The 20,808-nt window shown below is 39.0% G+C and overlaps 1 protein-coding gene across 1 annotated transcript in view; it reads left to right on the top strand.

Moving 5' to 3' along the window:
* LOC120468721 (phosphofurin acidic cluster sorting protein 2) overlaps positions 1-20,808 on the top strand; it is a 52,079-nt gene extending 31,271 nt beyond the window's left edge. The window contains exons 5-17 of the mRNA XM_089119162.1: positions 3,286-3,418; positions 3,517-3,621; positions 4,844-4,950; positions 5,073-5,227; positions 6,989-7,099; positions 7,188-7,290; positions 8,838-8,870; positions 12,605-12,647; positions 13,731-13,773; positions 13,872-14,013; positions 17,535-17,758; positions 17,832-17,945; positions 20,107-20,808. Coding sequence (XP_088975288.1) covers positions 3,286-3,418; positions 3,517-3,621; positions 4,844-4,950; positions 5,073-5,227; positions 6,989-7,099; positions 7,188-7,290; positions 8,838-8,870; positions 12,605-12,647; positions 13,731-13,773; positions 13,872-14,013; positions 17,535-17,758; positions 17,832-17,945; positions 20,107-20,222 — 1,429 coding nt within the window. The 3' untranslated portion in view covers positions 20,223-20,808. The remainder of the gene's footprint in view (positions 1-3,285; positions 3,419-3,516; positions 3,622-4,843; positions 4,951-5,072; positions 5,228-6,988; positions 7,100-7,187; positions 7,291-8,837; positions 8,871-12,604; positions 12,648-13,730; positions 13,774-13,871; positions 14,014-17,534; positions 17,759-17,831; positions 17,946-20,106) is intronic.

Here is a 20,808-nt window from a genome sequence, read left to right as displayed (position 1 = left end):
AGACTTTGGGCCCGTATTTTAACGATCTGAAAAGTATCGTTGTGGGCGGGTCTTGGGCGCTGTTGCTATTTAACAGGCGGGAGAATGACTCTTGCGCCCGACGCAAGTTTAAAAGGGGTTGGTCTGAAGTAGGTTCATTATTCATAGGTGTGGTTTGGGCGTAACAGAAACAAACCAATCAGAGCGTCATATCACATTCCCTTTAAGAGCGTGATGAATGTGGTGCGCTTGTTCCATGGCGCAATACTATTATAACGGCGCATTTACCCGACGCGCTTCAATCGGGAGGAGATCGATGTTCTCGTCAGGGCCGTAAAAGAATGAGAAGTGACATTGGGGATGGGGCAAACCCACCCAAATTAGCTTCGGTTAAACATGCATGTGATTATTTGGGTAAATGTGTAAGCTTTATGCCTATTTTTCCCATCGTCATGGACACAACAATGATTTCACTCGTGTTTTCCTTGTAATAATTTATCATTTGCAAAAAGTAAAATGCATCTGTGTTGATGAGAGATTGATGCGCGTTGTTCACACTCTGTATTATGGCCAAGCATGCGCGCTTAAAATAGCATCTGAATGTACGCGCCACTGACTTCAGACCAGTTTTTTCTGGTCATTGGCGCAATTGTTTTCTGGAACGGCAAAATAGCACCAGGGATTATTTGCGCGAAACACGCCTCTTTTATTTTAGGAAGCGCAAGATCATTCCCTAGTTTACCGGCGTGTGTCTGTGGAGGGAAAAGTCCGCTTTGCGCGGGTGCAAAATAGGAATGATATTAATGCGCCGGTGTACGAAGTCATTTGCGCCGGGGGCAAGATAGTGCCCTTTGTCTGCAAGCAGTGAATCAGAACCAGTTTTATTAACTAAATCACAAACATAACTACTTATGAGTACCTCATTAAAATCATATACTTGCTTGGCATTTGCAGCAAACACATTTCTTGAAGATCTTGGAAAAATGTTGATGTTTCCTTTGAGTGTCAAACATTGAAGTTGCAATTATTTTCGTCTCCTCTGGATGAAGATATGATGGGTAGTTTGACTCTTCTGGATGAAGGTTTTCTCTTTCCATGAGCACATGGCTGGTTGTGAGTTATGGGCTGGAGAGGCCACGAAGGCAACCAAGGAGTGAGGAAGTCGGAAGAGTTGACGGTTGCCCATTCAGTAACGCAAAAGTTGCAGTTTTCCTCTGAGTTGGATTGAAGAAACAACAGTGTTGACTCTGTTGGGAGAGTGAAAGCATAGCAGGCCTTGGTGGGGTTCCCCACGGACATCAACCCGCAGTCGGGGAGCAGGAAACAAGAGGGGGAGTCACTGTGAATTGGCCTGTAATAAAGCCAGAGAAAGGCCCCGCCTCTCCGGGTTTGCTTGACCAATGAGAAGGGTGGAGATTCCAGAGCAGGAAAGTTACTCTGGGGTTCATTAAAGTCTATGGCCTAAGTATGCTCATTTGCGTGTGCAGGTGTATTGCTTTCTGATGAAGACAACTAGGGAAGATTCTTGTAATACTAAAATGTTGGGCTAACGCCAGACCCAATTCTCGTTGAGACTTGGGTCTGGGAACCACATGTTCAATTTCGCGTATTTGAGGTGTGGTTTACGAATGCCCGGCACCGTTGATTGGGTGCCAAGAATGTCTATCAAATGCGCCTGTATGTTGCTCATAGCCAATCGTTTCAATTAGGAAAACTCAAGTATTAAGTACAGTTTAACATAGATGTTGAAGTTGTTATTTGCATTGGAAATTGTTTGCGCTTGTACTTAACAAGTATAAAAAATTTTAAAAATTTAATTTAATGACTAAAGTTGTCAACAACTTTAATCGGGTAACATTACGTGTGCACAGCTGAAAGTTATGCTACTAAAGTGGTAACTTAAGTACATCTTAGTGGCACTGTGACAACCACAGTTGGCAGTCTACAGGCATAATGACAATATGATATTAATAAATACCACTAACCATTTATAAGTTATATGGACTTCGTCAACGACGATGCCTAGCAGGTTGGTACAATACAACTCCGTGGCTAACATGTCTTGCCACTTTGCGCTCATCCAGGCCTCGGGACTGCCGAACAGAAGTTGATATCGACAATTCTTTATCGCATTTTCTTTCTCTGGACACAGCTGAGCGGCACATATTCCAAGGTCGACCGCCTTCTGTACTGGTCCTCCATTAGGGCGATTAGGAGACAACAATAACGACTGGGGTCTCACTAAGTTTAACGCCAAAACTATTTTTTCAAAATAAACTTGCATTCGAAACTACTTAAAAACAATATCTAAGGCTGCATCAAAAGGTAGCTTCGCGTCTGCTGAGATTGTTGAATCCATAGATATAAACAAGCTGCTTCGGTGTGTCGCATAGATGTCGTCATCGTCTTGCTGCTCCCTCCCCGTTCTGTGATTGGTTCCCTAAATGAGGCGAAAATCTGGCCATGGTATCCATACCGCCTTTCAGCGTGAATAAAATCGCGCAGCATGGGGAAACCCAGACTAATGTTGGGCGGCGACCGGCATATCATGTACACAGTCATTTCGATCTTCAAAGTACCAATTTATAGAGACCAAACGTGGTATAAGTGAGGTTACATTGACCGTTGGACCTAGTATCAACAGATAATAGTGTTAAAGGACACAAAATAATACACAAAATGTTCTGGAATGCATGTTAACTCCATGTTAATCAGTTCATTGATAAATGAGGGCAGGAAAGTCTGTTTTAAAGTCTGTTTCTGTCTTGACCACATTTTTGACAGCAATAAAACCAACCAGTCCTGGTAGTCCTGGTAGTCCTGGTAACCCAAATACCCTTTTTACAATTGTGTCTGATTGGTCTCATTTGTTACATTGATATGCCAAGCACTTGTAAACTTGCCTTTAGCTTGGTTTTCCCTACGCTATCTCACGACCAATTCGTACAAATTCGACACATGATTAAAAAGTGTCTAATTCGTATTAATTCGTACAACCTCACTCGCATGAATTTGTACGATTTGTCTAAACCCACGTGATGGTTAGGTTTAGGGGTGGGGTAAGGGGTAGGTCATTCGTACAAATTCATACGAATTGGCCAATTCGTAAAATATGTACGATTTAGCAAAATCGTACTAATTCGTACGAGTGAGGTCGTACGAATTAGACACTTTTTAACCATGCGTCAAATTCGTACGATTTGGTCGTGAGATGGGGTTGGTTTTCCAGCTCAAGTCTTGAGGTTTATCAGGCTGTAGGTGGGTTTGGGCTGTGCTAGTTGTAATGCAGTATGCCTCTCTCTCCAGTAAAGCAGAGGCTAAGCTCCAGCGGCGTCCGCGCAGCACGTCCATGAAGGACAGGCAGAACTCGAAAGCTCAGAGCGACCGCACCAGCAGCATCGAGAGCGAAACCTCGCCCGACTCCAGACTCATCACACAGGTTTGTGTAAGTGTTTGTCCCTGACGCTAGAAGAACAAAGGAAATATCGGACGACAAATCGGTGCTCTTTTTCTGACCCAACGTCCTTCTCGTCGCAGGTCCCGAGGAAATCAGTGTACGATCAGCTCAATCAGATCCTGAACTCTGACGAACATCTGCCAGAGAATATCATCCTTATTAACACTACAGACTGGCAGGGGCAGGTGCGTGTTTTCTACCATGAATTTGTTTTATTGTTTTTTATGTATTTAGTAGAGCCCGACCGATAAAGGATTTTGAAGGCCGATACTGATACAAATATTTTGGGGTTTTAAAATCCGATATTTTTATTTTATTAAATATTGTTGGATTTCACACGCGTGTAAAAGAAAAGCTAACTTTTCTGCACAAGATACGTTTGATACTTTTTCTCTATGTCTAAATGTTCACTCCTCGCAAGTATAACTTACATTTTACAATGCAGGGACTGTAACTAGAGATATGCTAGTTATAAATACAGTAATCATTACTTTATTTAGGCAGAAAAAGTTCATTGTGGTTTCCAAACTCATTAATGTTAACGTTAGCGGTCTTCCACTGATGATAGTGGCATTAGCTAGCTTTGTGGTTAGCGAGTCTATGATGCGCCATAATTTAGCAATAGATAACATCATACTGCAAATTGTAAAACATACATTTTCAATATAACAGGCCAAGGAGAGATGATTAAAGCGTGTTTCGTCCATTTTTATTTTAGTTTTTAAATATTCATTTATCGCCATTATAACTGCCGATACCGATATTATGGAAAATGCCTAATATCGGCCGATAATATCGGTCTGGCTCTAGGTGTAACGGTACATGTATTCGTATTGAACCGTTTCGGTACGAGGCTTCCGGTTCGGTACGCATACAAACAGAACGATTCCTTGGAACATTTTTCCACCACCACAACGTTGCGCGACGTCAAATGGCAAGCGTAATGAAAGCAGAACGTAACTATATATAACTCTTTGTTGGTTCTCGCTAATGTGTTTGCTAAGTTTGGTTACAGTTTATCCTTAGTCTATTTTGTATTCGTCTTCCTCGTCCTACCTGTTACGTACACCATGCTTTGCCGATGCGTGACACATGCATGTGATTACATAATATTAAAAAGAGAAAAGAGGAGTCCCAGAGTTCACTGTTTGATTTATTGACTCGTACATTATTTTAATAAGAGCTGGTTATGACGGTAACAGGGCTGACGCAGTAACCGTGGGACACAAAGTGTTTGTTTTTTTTATCTCTTGTCTTGTCTGTTTGGATTTATTTGGACATTTGTCTTTCCCTGAGGCAGACGTGTACCTCTGGAATAGTCATAATGTACATTGCAGTTTCCTTTTTGCCATCCTCACAATTTCCCCCGTGCTGCTCGGTGACCCGTGACCTGTGTTTCTGTGGCAGTATTTGAATGAGATTCTTCAGGAGCACAAGCAGCCTATTGTGTCCACCGTTTCCCCCGCAGACGTTCAGGCCGCCTTCAACACCATCGTCACCAGGATTCAACGATTGTAAGGCCACTCAAAGTCCTCACTATCCACTCAGAATACAAGAATAGCCCCTAGCTTTCTTCATTAGAAGTCCTTATTCTGTCTTTGTGAGAACTGTGTGTTATTTTGTAAATCTCATACAGCTGCAACTGTAATGCACAAACACCACCAACCATTAAAGTGGCAGTGGCGGGCGATCAGAGTTACCTCAGCACGGTCCTCCGCTGCTTTGTGGAGCAACTCGCCAACAAGACGCCTGATTGGTTGAGCTACATTCGTTTCCTGATCATTCCTGTCGGTAAGCAAGAATAAAGCATCTTGAAGAGCACCGTCAAAAATAGACACTACGGTCAAAAGTTTGGAGCTTCTGAAGGAAGTCTCTTCTGCTCACCAAGGCTGCATTCGTAGGATCGAGAACATAGTAAAAACAGTAATTCTGTGAATATTATCACAATTTAAAATAGCTGTGAATATATAGTAAAGTGTAATTTATTCCTGTGATCAAAGCTGTATTTTCAGCATCATTACTCCAGTCTTGAGAGTCACATGATCCTCCAGAAATCACTTTAAAGGCCTGTCTGTACACATCGGGACGAATATCAGCGCACGTTATTTGTCAGCGTTTTTCAACGCGTTTTTTTGTGTTCACACCCAAGAGATTTTCGCTGAACATGCAATTTCATTCCCTGACATTAGATGGTGCCAATTTGCTCTGCAATACCACTCCATATCAGTTCTCTTTTATCAAGATGTTTTTAGTCGCTGTCGCGTTTGCCATATAGTTCTTTATAGCTACTTGCTGTATATCTTCTTCGCCGTTACGTATATGTGTGCTCGGCAAGACTGTTTTGTGTTTGAGCGCCCCCAAGTTCTGTTTTACTGTAACTTCAGAAGCTCCAAACACGTGAGCCAATCTTATTGGTCGGATAGTTTTTGACGCGGCGCGTCAAACTAAAAAAATATGAGGATTTCATGATCAAGAAACATTTCTGATTATTATCAATGTTGATGCTGCTTCATATTTGGGTGGAAAACATGATGCAATACCATTTAAAAGTTTGGGGTAAGATTTTTTTTAATTAATTGGCTGAAGCTAATACTTTTATTTAGCAAAGACATATTAAATTGATTAAAATGTGACGTATGACATTTCAAAACGATTTCAAGATTTTCAAAGACTTTTCGTCAGCAATTGTTTTCAACATTTATAATAATAAGAACTTAATATTATTAATATTTGAGCCTCAACAATAATTGATAATAATTAAGCAACAAATCAGCAGATTGATTTCTAAAGGATAATGTCACTCTGAAGATTGGAGTAATGATAGTGAAAATTCAGTTTTGATCACAGTTGATTACAATTCACTATATAATTGTCACACAAGGTTGAAGGAAGAACAAGAAGATGATCAAGTTTCAAAAGCCTTTATTAATCCAGTTCAAAGGCAATCCAAACAGGCAGGCAAACAAAACAACCTCTAACATAGATGTGACCGGACAAACAGTGACCAAGGGTACAACTATTAAAGCAAACAATCACAGCTGAAACACAGAACTCATAATGACCGTAACCAAGGATACAAACGAGTGGTGGGAAACCAAGACAAAAGAGAACATGTGACTGAGAAAAACAAACTAAAGTCTATGACAATATTCACATAGAAAAATGCTATTTTAAATTGTAATAATATTACTGCTTTATGTTTGATCAAATAAAGGCAGCCTTGGTGAACGGAAGAGACTTCTCTCAAAAACATTAAAACATTCATATGTATTATAAACACACACAGTAGTGTATTTAATCTAATCTAGTGAATGAATATTTTTTAGTTTTCACAGCTTAATGGGAGGATTTGAACAATTCAATTAAACCCTGTGTTATACAAACTAGAGATTCCACCCTGCGAGTGATATTATTTATGGGCTAAAGCCAATTTGTAGTCATATCTAGTGCTTAGCGAGTGTTTATTTTGGACTTCAGTCTGATCTGAAAGACAATCCTTTTATTATGTGGTATTGCTTTCGATGTGAGCAAAATGTACTTTGTTTTTGAAAGGTTGTCATCCACTGGCCAAATACATCTCTGCATTTGACAGTAAGTTCTGTAACATCTTCATGGACGCGGGATGGCGGGACATTTTCGGGAGGTTAGAAGCTCCCACTTCAGGTCAGAGCGTCCGCTAAAATGGGCTCTTCAAATATGATTTGATGCCTTTATTGTCTGATTTGATACTGTACTTTGAAAATGTCCACAGATAATATTGACGTGGCCGGACGCGTCTCACAGTATCTGGCTGGAGCGAATCTCTCCCACCAGTTCCCTATTTCTGAAGCAATGCTTACCTATAAACAGAAAAGGTATTGTCTTGCATTTGTGTGTTTGAGAAGATCTAATTAATGATGGAAATGTGAGGGCATGTGTGATACTTAAATGTACCGTATGTTTATTCACCATCTAGCCAAAATACAGTTCTATACAGTTTGTTTCCATGATGATGTAAAGAGTTAAAGGGATAGTTTAGTCATTAATTACTCAACCTCATGTCTTCCCAAACCAATCAGACTTTAAAGACCACACACACGAAGCTCTTTTTGATGAAATCTCGTCATAAAGAGTAAATACATTTAATCCATATGAAGTAGAGCCAGACCGATATATCGGTAGACCGATATTATCGGCCGATATCAGGCATTTTCCAAACTATCGGTATCGGCAGTTATAATGGCCGATAAATGAATATTTTGAAAATAAAATAAAAACGGACGAAACACGCTTGAACCATGTCATGAGTGTTGGAGTTGTATAGTTTGTCCACCAGAGGGCACTCTACACCGTCCCTGTAACACTCGTAGATTTGGTCACGATACATACATTGCTTGAATAACAATTAAAAGAACATCCGCATCAGTTCTCTTAACTCAAATAAGCACGACAAAAAATAAATAAATAAATAAAATATCGGCCGATATATCGGATTTTAAAACCCCCAAATATTTGTATCGGTATCGGCCTTCAAAATCCTTCAAAATAAAATCAGATTTTATCAAAATTATCTTCATTTGTGTTTCAAAGATGAACGAAAGTCTTACGAGTTGGGGACGACATGAGGGTGAGTAATTAACTACAGGATTTTCATTATCCTTTAATCTTACAAACTGTATCAAGAAAAAATGATCCAGGTCAGATTTCACCCCAAATTTAAAAGAAAAACACTATATTATATGTAAAGAGGCCAAATTACGCGCTTTCACAAAGTCTTGATTTTGTTTTGGGGCTCTACTAGAACAGGTTTTCATGCTTGAATGTCCAAAAACAATTATTTCCTCATATTCTCCATTGTTGCGGCTCCTCTCTTCCCAGTCTGTCAGTAACGCTGTGTTTAGTTCCTGTCTCTATGAAGCCCCTCCTCCTGAAAAGCACACACAAAGCGCCTGGCCAATCACAAAACACTGCTCCAGCCGACCAATTCTTTGCTTCGAGTGTTTTTGGGAAATGTCCCGCCCATTTCCATAACACACTAAGAACCTGAAGAAAAAAAAAACATGATAATTTTCCCCCAAAAAAGTAAAATTGGGCATTTTGCTGTAATGATGATTTAGGGAAAATGGCCTTGAATGTTATAAAATGTTCCTAAAATTGTTTTTTACTGCACAATATAAATCAGTTCTTAATTGATTTGGTTTGGGGGTGAAATGTGACAAGGACATGATTTATGAGATTAATTATTATAATCATTATAGTCCATAAAGTAGATCAAACAAAGCCTCTTATAATCAGTTAAAACAAAATGAATTATGTCACTCATTTGTTTGCTTTTCTTTTCTTTTGTCATTGAGAAGATGTGTGTTGAGTATTGATATGCTTTGGGTCTTTTACCTCCTTTTCTTTTGTTTTTGCCTTCAAGGAAGAGAAGTTTGTATTTTGATTTTTACATCAGGTACCTAACCGTGTGTTTGGGTTGCCGTCCATGTTTGCTGTGGTTTAAATCACTCATGCTCTCAGTGTGTTAACCTCACACACGTGTCTGCGTGAACACTAGTTTTTGCTCACTGTGTGTTCTGTGTGTTCATAATTCTGTCTTTTTGTGTCCTTAACTGGTTTGGTTTAACAGGTTTGGAATAAGAAATGGTTGGTGACTAACTCAGTGGTGTGTGTTAGCGGTTGAACATGTGGTCACTGAAAGGTTGCGGCTTTCTCCAGCATTTTCAAAACCAGTTCAAACACAATAAACAAGAAATATATTAAAGGTTAAATATCTATGTATAAAATTGAATCTTAACACTTTAAAGCCACAGTCACACCAAAGAAAAGACAAGACACTGCAACGTTTGTGAAATGATGTCACACTCCGCGTCGTCTTTTTCATAAACATACATTCAAAATGTAACAAATACACACGTGATATCAGTTCGCAGATCAGAGTTCGCCAAACTTGAACTTCGGAGAGCGACAAAATTCGAAGTGTCTTGTGTCTCGCGTATGAATGGAAGTCAACGGAAGTGTAGTGTGATCGGCACTTATGTGATTTTTGCGTATGTTTGGTTTCAGTTGTTGTATTTATAATATATTTTAGCACGGAAGTTGTTGATGAACCATAATTTGTTTGTAAAAAAGATTTCACACTACACATATATGAGTACACATGGCTAACGAGACCTATCAAGTTGAAACTTTTCTTGAAAATGGTGTTTTTTAAAACCATAAAAAAACATGTTGATTTTTTTTTTTTAACGAATTTTTTCGCTTGTTGTTTCATCATGGTCATTTTCCCAATAGAGTGCCCAAGTTACGACGTTGTTCTGTCGATTTTTGCTGCCTTGTCGAAAAATGCTACTGTAGCGCGAATTGATCACACAATGCCAATTAAAGTCGTATGAAATACAATTATAATACAATTCTAAGTTATGAGTAGCATAACTGTATGCTGTAGACTACTGTTTTTATTTTTAAAACGGTGTGAAAAGTAAAAATGATCATAAAATATTCATCTTTGACTTGTCAAAGTACACCTTTCCTCGTAGTAACTGAAACTTTCAGGTATTCTTTTTCAGCTGGCTGACCGTACAAATATTCATATGGTAGTAAGCATTTTTTAAAGGAAAATGTACCTTTTGTAAAACAAAAACTAAAAAAAACAAAAACGTGAGTCTGCACATGCGCATAACCGGTAAGTAGCAAATCTCGACGGGTAGCATGAATCGTCAGAACACCGTCACTCTTTAGGCCAAAACGCGGAAGTGAGTGAGCATTTTAGCACTCCCGGTTCCCTCGCTCTAAAGTCTATGGGATTTTTCAATGGGTTTTTGCTAAATCGCCTGAAATAAGGTCTGTGGTGAACAAAGCCTTTTTCGTTTTCACGTTTTCAAAATTTTCACGTTTTGATCTATGACAAGAACACACAGTTATAACCTGCTTGTGTTTTTAAAATCTATACAAGATATAAGATTATCTTGATGGACAAAATGTGTAAGGGTGACAACTCTTTTTTGAACACAGATCTTATTTTTTGCGATTTTCCAAAAGTCTATGGGGAAAATGCATTGCTTTTCGATCGAGGGAATCCATGCGCCGCTAGCTTCCGAGTTGTCCTACAAAGTGGCGTCATCACTTCGGCACTCTATAGACCCCTTTTGCGCCAACGTCACAGTTACGTCACGGCTGGAGGCGTGAAAACTGGAGGCGGCCAATACAAACCAGCCCAGATTCGGCTACATAATAAGGAGCTTAAATTATTGTTTCTATTATTAAATGTCATCTTGTTGTGGTGTTTGGTGCAAGAATTGATGAAAAATGAATATGCTGTATCTGGAACTTTCATTTCTAGAAAATATTCACATCATTAAAATCGCACTGTAATGAATCTCTTTACATTGTCGCCGTCTCGGCGCTGGCTCGGCAGAACTGCAGATCGTACACACAAGTCTTGTACAGGACCATATAGGCATCTAAAGATTTATACGCCCTCAGTTTCTCTTTACGATCGGTTTCTCTATAAGGTAGGTGTAGAAGTCAGGCCACTCAACCGAGGTAACGTACGTTAATCCTGTCAGATCGTCCATGCATTGAGTGAGTGTGTAGGCGGCTACGGGTCGGCCAATCTGGTTCTGTCCGTTAAAAATAACTTTAGGAAATAACAATCGCGGTCCTGACCTTACACATTAAGATAAAATCGGATTTTCTCCAGTCATTGTTAAAAAACAAGCTAACAATACTTGCTAAGTAGCGTTAGTGAAGCGGCCAGAGGGATCGTTTTGCCTCCACCTAAGCTCCGCCCACACAAAAAACGTCACCATGTTTACCAACTGAAAATTGGTCTATTGGTAGAGTTAGTTTGTTTACGGCTTCAAATTTAGGAAATAAATGTTGAGGTTTGAGACTCGTAGAGTTATGATTGGTCATTGGCCATGTTGGTCAGACATTCTCTTCCGGTGTAAGTGTGCGGCTCTTGGCTTAGATACGCCACTGTGGCTACGCTAACATGCTACCAAACAATCCGTCAGTAATCGGACCGACGGCTCTATCGGACTAAAAGTACGTCATGTAAACGCCTGAGCTCGTTCCCAATGAAACTCCCATGAGATTGAAAGGGCTGGTTTACTCCTTTACTAACTCGATCGAGAGAACATGTGAACACTTGATCTAACCTTTTGCTGATAATTTACTCACCCCCATGTCATCCAAGATGTCCATGTCTTTCTTTCTTCAGTCGAAAAGAAATGAAGGTTTTTGATGAAAACATTCCAGGATTTTTCTCCATATAATGGACTTCAATGGGAACCAAACGGTTCAAGGTCCAAAAGACAGTTTCAGTGCAAACTGTTCAAAGGGCTTTAAACGATTCCAGACGATGAATAAGGGTCTTATTTAGGACCCTTCGAGTCATGACTCGAAAAAAAGATTTGTTCATTTTGATGAACTAGTTCGAACAGGAGAGTCACAAACGTGCATCACAGAGCAAAGCGAGCATTTGTGCTTATAAAACTTAAAATTTTTATTTATTTGTTTATTGAGTGATCGTTTTGCTTGATAAGACCCTTATTCATCGTCTGGAATCGTTTAAAGCCCTTTGAACAGTTTGCACTGAAACCGTCTTTTGGACCTTGAACCGTTTGGTTCCCATTGAAGTCCATTATATGGAGAAAATCCTGGAATGTTTTCATCAAAAACCTTGTTGTTTAAAACAAAGAAAGAACCAATGTTGGAACATAGCGATCATGCACATCGTCAAAACAGCAATATCGATTGGAAGTTGCGATTGGTTCAACCTGATCACATGTTTAGTGTAAACGTGTGCCGTCATGCCGATAGTCAAAAGTCTGGCTGTGCGAGACGACTCTTGTGACAGCCCTGTTTTGGTCACACACAATGGACTAAATTGAGAATTTTGTTAGTTGCTTGAGTCCTGAGTCTTGAGAGTTGTCCTGAGATCAGTTGTAGACGACTCTTGGGAAACGCCACGAAAGGCCAGATATCATTGAGTGGAGTGTAGCGTGCCCATCGCCTGCAGCCTTACACCCCGCTGACTGGTGGAGGATGTAAGAAGCGTCCCAGCGTCCTCTCATGACCCTCACCATGGCATGAGCCCTCTCCCTCACCATGAGCCACACACACCTCACACACACAGCTCACACACACCGCCTAACCCACGCTTCCCTCCTCTGACCTCCACAGCCCTGACGAAGACTCCTGCCAGAAGTTCGTCCCGTTCATTGGGGTGAGAAATGCCTTTTCTCTGTCATTTCCTCTGTTGTTGTTGTTGTAAAGCTGCAATTACAATTACAAAAGCATTGGAGTGAGAATATGGTTTTTATGTATATTTTGTTATATTTTGTGTGTCCTGTTACACATAAAACATAAAAATCCTGCATAATTATGTTGTATATATACATTTATAATTTAATAAATAACAATTTAACATTCAATAAATATTTGCATGTATATACTATATATATATATATAATTTATTTATAATTATAATTTAATGTATAATTTATATTATGTATAAATATAAACATGTTAATGAAATGAAAAAACAAAACAGCTCATATAGTAATTTATTTGACCTCCTGAGGTCGGTGAACAACATCACTCCTTTTTGCTTTTTGGAAAGAAAAAAACAAGACTTAAAGTTAAAGTTTTTAAGCTCTTTTTTTAACCAAAGTTGTAAAATATGTAGAGCAAATTATGTCCTGATTACTATGGAAGCTTGTTTTCGCCACAGAATAAATAATAAAAAAGGTCATTGCGACTTTTTATCTCACAATTCTGACTTTATATCTCGCAATTGTGAGATTAAAAAGTCACAATTATCTGGTAAAATGTTTTATTCTGTGGCGTAAACAAGCTTCCATAGACTACTGTATATTGTATATTAAAATATCAGAAAATTCAGTGAGCAAAAATAAATGTTTAAAACAATATTACGCTACATTTCTCTTCTGTTAGCTAGATATTTTGTGTTTTAACCCAGTTGGGTGTGTAAAATTGTCTTTATTTCACTATCAACTGTCAATTTTTAACATATTGTTCTTGACTTGGTCGAAATGCAATCGCATTGAAAATGGAAGGCCAAGTCAAAAGCATTGCATTGTGGGATACAGTACTATGCACAGTGTTGACTGTATATTTTGCAGTTATGAATACTATAAATATAAATTAAATACTCAGTAATGCTGTCGACTTAGCATATTGTCTTAAAGCATATTAAAAACACCACATAGACATATAAACAACAATAAACGCTTTTGACCACAGGGGGACTTTTAGTAATTGAGGATTTGGATGTGTTTTCTTGCAGTTGGTAAAAGTGGGAATTGTGGAGCACAGCTTATCCACATCAGGTAGGTTTCACATTTAGCCAAGAAAGAACCAATAAAAACACCAACAGCAGTGAAATATGACTGATGTGTGTGTGTGTGTGTGTGTGTGTGTGTGGCAGTGGACTCTGATGATGCAGTGATGGTGGGCAGTGTGAACATGCTCTCGTCTCCTCCGGCGCAGACGGGAACGGCGTACGCCAAGGACATGGCCTGCACCCCCCCCTCATCCCCCTCTGTGTCTGCCGGTCTCTCTGGAGCAGGGTACGAGCAACTCCACACTCAAACCCTAGCGCATATGCTAAAAATCATGATCATTAGCTGCATCACATTAGCATTAGCATCCCAAATGACGCACTATACACTATGTACTTATGCATGTACACCGTGGAGTGTATGAACTTTCTACGTTTATTTTGTCTTTCAACATTGGCGTCTGATGCCCCTCCCCCGTCGCTACATTATCACAGCTGTGACTGTCGAGTGCATCGAGTGTCCAACGTTACACACTTCGATTTATCCGTTAAATAAAGGGATACTTCAGGATTTAGTATTAAGCTTTTTATTGGTAGAAAACCTGTAGCATTTTCGAATTACCCAGACAGCAAACTGACATTGAATCAACGTGGAAACGACGTCTCTCATGACATTGAAACAACGTTGATTTTGCTCATCGAATTAACGTTGAACCAACGTCAGACGCGGCATTCTTCAAAGCTAAATGAAAATTGGTTTGCTTTCATAACGTTGAAACAACGCGTTGATTTCAAGTTGATTTTCCGTTAGTTTTGAAAGAATGACGCGTCTGACGTTGGTTCAACGTTAATTCGATGAGCAAAACAATGTCAGATCAACGTTGTTTCGATGTCATATTTCCACGTTGATTCAATGTCAGTTTGCTATCTGGGTACCATTCTTTCCACCCTCATATCCCCCTGAGACGAGAGATTCATATATTTTTTTGTCTGTAAAATCGTAATTTTACATCATCTGAGGATTTTTTTGGCCAGAGGCTAAAGACTACAGTCAGTAGTAGCGTCTGTCCCGCATGTTCCCAACCCGCCCATAGAGGGCGATCTCACTCACTGAATGAACACATAGTGTCGGCCATCTTTTTTTGGAAGCTAAGCTAGCAGGCTCTTGTTCTGTGGAGAAAGCCGAGTAGTAGGGGTTACTATCCTCTTTATCCCGGATATGTCCGGCCGTCGATGTCCGGGATTCAGCTTTTGCTTTCTGCAGTCGCCATTCATTGTTTACATGCACAGCTTTTGTTTCAATCTAACTGAATTCATTCTGATGGGTGTCGCTCATTGATAATCACGCCACCGGCCTCGCGTTGTTCTCTCGCGGCCCTCACTCGTCCCGCTCGCCACAGTAAACACAACTCGCGTCGTTAGCTTCATTCATTGAGAGAAAATGTGCGCCTTTGGGGTTTGTAGTCTTTGTAATTATGTGCTTTTACCTCAACGGTTTTACATCAAACTGTGACTTTCTTGACTTTTAAAATGTATCTTTTAAATTGACAAACATCATATGTGTAATTCAGGGCACAATTCAAACGAGATCAAAATATCTGTTGTCTCCCGCCATTGACTACCATACAATATTTTTCTCCCATGGTGGTCGACCAGAAGGGGAGGGGCTTAGGCTCTCTATAGAGTATTGTGGGAGATCGATTAATCGAGTGTTACCTGCACACAGTAGATTTAGCATTTTCCTTCAGGTCAGTCCTATAGTCATAATAAAAATCTGTTTGAATGTCCGCTGCGATATCTTGTCCTTTATCAGTTATGGGGTTTTCCCGTGATACGCTAGTCATCTGTCAGTTGCGTCTTGCTTTTCCGTGTTCACAAGTTTGAGTTCTTTCAATATAAAAGTCTTCGCTACTGACTGACTCACTCATAATCACAGTCTTTTCCAGTGTAAACCAGATTAAAAAACACCAAATAGGAGCGCCATGCTTACGTCTCGCCTCATGTCCCTCTGTCTGTTGACATTTGAGAGAGAGCTTACACTAACTCTCGACTTCGATATAATCATTGACATTTTCAAGAGCGAACCCCGCCGTCCAGCTACTCCTGTAATTTAGGCGAGATAGCTAGCATGCCTTTTCCTTCTGTGAAGTTGAACAATTTGATTTGCAATAAATGAATGTTCTTCCCATGCCTATCTATTTTCACGTTTGGCAAACTTTCAACTTGCGCCTGATGGCGCAAAAATATGAGTGTATTTTAGCCGATAAATTATTGGCTTCTGAAATGTTTATTTTGCAATGCAGCAAACTTTGTTGATATTGTGATGCTTGGTGCGATTTGCGTTAAAGAGCTGTTAATCTTCGTGGATGACCGTGAATTGGCGGTAGCCTATTGTATTAGTTATTATCTCGTAGTCGCTCGTCTATAGGCTACATTTGAATGCACAGTCCCTCCAGGATTTCACGATTTTTTTTTGTGTGATTTTTGCGGTCAAAATGACTGATTTTGTGGTGGTAATTTCCAAAAATTTGTAAAAAAATTTGCGATTTATATATAACATTTACCATAATAGTATTCAGTCCTTCCAGAAAAACGAGTTTTTTTTTGTGATTGTTGAGGGCAAAAATTGATTGATTACGCGGCCCGTTTTCTTTAAAAATGCAATTGAATATGCGGGATATTTATGCAATTTTATGCAATGAAATTGCAGGAATTTGCAAAAATTGAGGGAACTTGCAAAAATTGCGGTTTGATGAAAAAAAGTGATTCCCCCAAAATCCTGTTCTCACTAGGCTAATGTAAGAGTCATTTCTTATTACTTCCTTTGATAAGCAATCATACTACATCATAGAAAGTGCTGGGAATATTTAATTTCTCATCTTGTTTTATTTCAGACTGTAACGAGTGTAAATAAGGTGTGGCCCCTTTAAGAGCTGCGCGCTCCCTGTTGAACTCTCTGCAGTGTTATATGTGCGCCTCGAACACCCCATGTGTGCGGGTAATTTCTGTTTGATGTTACTTCTTTTATCTTATGTTGTTTATTAAGTAACGATGTGACGCTAGAACGTGTGACAGACAGTTATACGAGTTCGATTTGTGAGATGTCAATCGCCTCCGTGAGTCTGTCTGGCGTCGCGTAATTGCGTCACTTCATAACGTTCCCATGGAAACAGGGGGAAATGGCTGCTCTCTTGTGTGAAGCAAACGCAACATTTTTCAACTTTCTGCTAAGATACATGTGACTTTTTTTGCAACGAAAATGCGAGGATTATGAAATTATGCAAACCCCGCATATTTTGCACGGAAATCGGCAATTTATGCGGCGAAAGTGCGGCGTATTTGAAAAAAATGCTGCCCCCGCATAAATATGCGGACTTTGGCTGATTTTGCATTGAATTCAGCGATCGCATAATCGCGTTTTTCTGGAGGGACTGAATGCATATTCTCTGTATAATATGCCAAGCCCAGTCTGTTGGTAATGAATTCGAAAGAAATTGATGTTGTATGAAATCGTCAAACGGGTCTATAGCCACTTATGCCCGGATTCAGGCCTAATGGGTGTGATTGATGTTTATGAGCTCTTTTGGGGCACGTTTTACATGACAGATGATGTCATCAATGAACAATCGTGATCATGGATAGGACCGTCCTATGCACAGATAATATAACAGTATATTAGGCAGTCATTTTTATGAGGTTAAACAGTGATTTGATAATGTTTTTAATTTAAGGTCTACCCACATTTGGTCTGGCCTATCCAGATCTGGCACCGCCTCGAGTACCTTATGGCGTACTGATGTGTGTGTGCAGTTCTCCAGGCACCGGTGGGGAGGTGATGGGTCTCCAGGTGGACTACTGGACGCTACAGGGCGCAGAGAAGAAGAAAGAGGGCGAGAAGAGAGACGTGGGGATTAAGAACACGCTGAAGAGTAACTTCCGCTCGCTGCAGGTTTCCCGAATCCCCACCGGAGGCGAGCCGACACCCCCTCCCGGCATGGCCATGACCGTCGTCATGAAGGAGAAGAACAAGAAAGGTGAGCTGTGTGATGTGAGCGGATGTAAGAGGGATTAGTTTGTGCTGTTGCTTCACGTCTGGTTTCCTTCCAGTGATCTTCCTGAGCAAGAAGCTGAAGGAGAAGGACGTGGACTCTAAGAGTCAGGTGATCGACAGCATCAGCAGGCTCATCTGCACTGCCAAACACCAGCACACCATGCTGAAGGGTAAACAACACTCACACACACCACATGCAGCATCACTGCCACCCTGTGGTCAGTAGTGCAACACTTTATACGTAGGATCACTGCTGTGAGTTAGCGAGTGGAGGCGGGGCTCATTTGGGGTAACAACCAGGAGAATTAAAAAAATATTTATACTGTAAGTATTATTGAACTAAGGGGTACTTATTTTACTGTTATTATACAATAATCTTACATTTGGGAGCAATTTAGTGAGAACATACACTGCGTAACTTTTTGTAGCAATTGTGTATCAATACTGTATAGGCTTTTTTAAAAATGACAGGGTACATCTATGCATTTATAAATATAAAAAATAAATAAATACATTTTTTTTGCAGATGTTGAAAATTTTCGGACTAACATGTTTTAAGGCAAGAAAAGCTAAGACTATTGCAATTTTTCAAAATATAATGGGGAATATATCTGGTTTCATGTGGTATACATGGTAAGTGGTGTTTCACTGTAAAAATAAATACGACTGAATATGATAAATCTAATCAATAAAATTGAGGCAACAGATTACAATCAATATTATTAATTAAATTGAACAAATTAGAGTTGAGTAATAATTAACCAAATGAATTACTTAAAAGTTAACCATTTAAAATAAAAAATCACAATTTTTTTTTACACAACAAAAATATCGGAAAAACAGACAGACTTCAAAGATGAATTAAGAACTCTTTTTTTATTGCCAACTTTGAAAACACCTGATGATAACAAGCAGAATCACTGAAGGAGAAAACCGTAATTTTTATGTCACCATTATGGAGATCAGTGTGTGAGTTCAGTGATTCAGGTCAAATGATTGTGAAATAATGATTATGTTAAAACACAACCAAAACCATAAGATCATATTATCTATGTGTTCATGTGGCTGTTATAACTCACATACAGCAGCCAAACAACATCTGAAGTTAATGATTTATGGGTCAAAAAAGAATTCTTAATTCATCTTTGACGTCAGTCTGTTTTTCCGATATTTTTGTTTAAAAGATTTCTGTAAATTCTACTAATTTTAACTGGTTAACTCGTAAATAATTCATTTGGTTAAGTATTACTCAATTCTAATTTGCTAAATTTAATTTTAATAATATTAATTGTAATCTGTTGCCTCAATTTTGTTGATTAGATTTAACATGTTCAGTTGTATTCATTTTTACAGTGTTGTATAATAAATAAAGGTTTCCGAGTCAGTGATATAAGATTGTGTGTGCATTTTTATTGTACTTACCCTGTAACTACATGGAACAAGAGGGTAACAAACACCATTATATAAACAAGAGTATCTTTCCCCAATATTTAAGCAAAAGTTGTAATAGTTAAAAAGATTATAAATGCATAGATATGTACCCTGTAATTTTTTTAAAAGCCTATACAGTATGTACTGGTTCACCATTATTTAAAAAGGTACGCAGTGATTGTTCTCGCTAAATTGATCTCAAATGTAAGATTGTTATATCATAAATAGTAGGATAAGCACCCCTTAGTTCTATAATACTTACAGTATAAATATATTTTTTTATTCTCCTGGTTGTTTCCGCTTTATTCCCCAAACTTAAAATATTGTTCCTTTATACTAATATTGTAAGTACGTTATAGGTACACTATAATTACCAAATCATTTTAATTACGTAGTAATTTCCGGGCTGTAATCTAAAGCTTTGCCAAGATTTTTCTTACAAAAAAATGATAAAAAAAAAAACCCCATTAAACTTGATCATTTTGATAAAGTTTTGTTAAGTGTTTTGTAAATTTGTTTTGTTTTGTACTGTACCAAATGCACTGGAATTGTTTGGAAGCTTGTTTCCACCATGCAATAAAACATAAAAATGTAATTGCAAGTTTTTAATCTCACAATTCTTCCTGTTTTTTTTGTTGTTGTTTTTTTCATGATATAAAGCCGCAATTATCTTTTACATTCGGAGATTCAGTTCACAAATCTTACTTGTTTCTTCCTCGAAATAAAAGAATGTAAAAGATAGTTGCGACTTTACATCGTGAAAAAGAAAAACAGAACAAATTGTGAGATTCAAAACTTGCAATTTTTATGTTTTACTGCATGGCGGAAACAAGCTTCCATTAGATTTGAATTTACTGAATTTGCGGCGTGTGAGTGTGTAAGTGTTGTTGTCGTCCTCAGTGTCGATCGACGGCGTGGAGTGGCACGACGTGAAGTTCTTCCAGCTGGCGGCGCAGTGGCCGACTCACGTCAAGCTCTTCCCCGTGGGCATCTTCGGATACAGCAAGGCTGTGTGAACGAGCGGAGCGAACCGACAAATGGATTTTCCTGTGGAAATGGTCAATTTGAAAGCCTGTGTCCTTGACGGAAATGTTGTCAGTGATGTTACGTGTCATTTTTGTTGCTTTGGCAGTGAAAGGAACATCGGTGTGTTTGAAGCAAACGCTGTGTTTTACGTGCAGAAAAGCAGCACATGTTGTGGTAGGAATCGCACCGGCAGCTTCTGTTAGCACTTTGTTGGGTTGTAGTTTGATATTATTTCTGTGAAATTATCTGTGTTGATAATTGTTCTATGTACAATATTATAGGGTGGGATTTATGAAGTGAGCTTGACTGAAATTGTATTCCTTGAGTGTGTTTGTGTTGAGTTTGTTAATGGAGTGTTAATTACAAGTGGGAGAAGACGTTAAAGGAATAGTTCGCCCCGAAAGGTTATGTTTTTTTGTTCAACTTTAAAAGTCACATGACCGATTTGTGTGAGGAACAGATCTACATAGTCATTTTGTGTCAGTTTTGAGTTGAACTGTTCCTTTTAAGGACAAGTGGGATGAGTTGAAGTGCAAGTGGGAGGGGCTACATGACATGGGAGGGGCTACAGGGCAT

Source organism: Pimephales promelas, chromosome 2 (assembly GCF_988280905.1).
Source record: "Pimephales promelas chromosome 2, fPimPro1.hap1.1, whole genome shotgun sequence".
In the NCBI taxonomy this organism is placed as follows: domain Eukaryota; kingdom Metazoa; phylum Chordata; class Actinopteri; order Cypriniformes; family Leuciscidae; genus Pimephales; species Pimephales promelas.
Note: the sequence above shows the minus strand (reverse complement) of the source record. Positions and strands in the feature narration are given on the sequence as shown.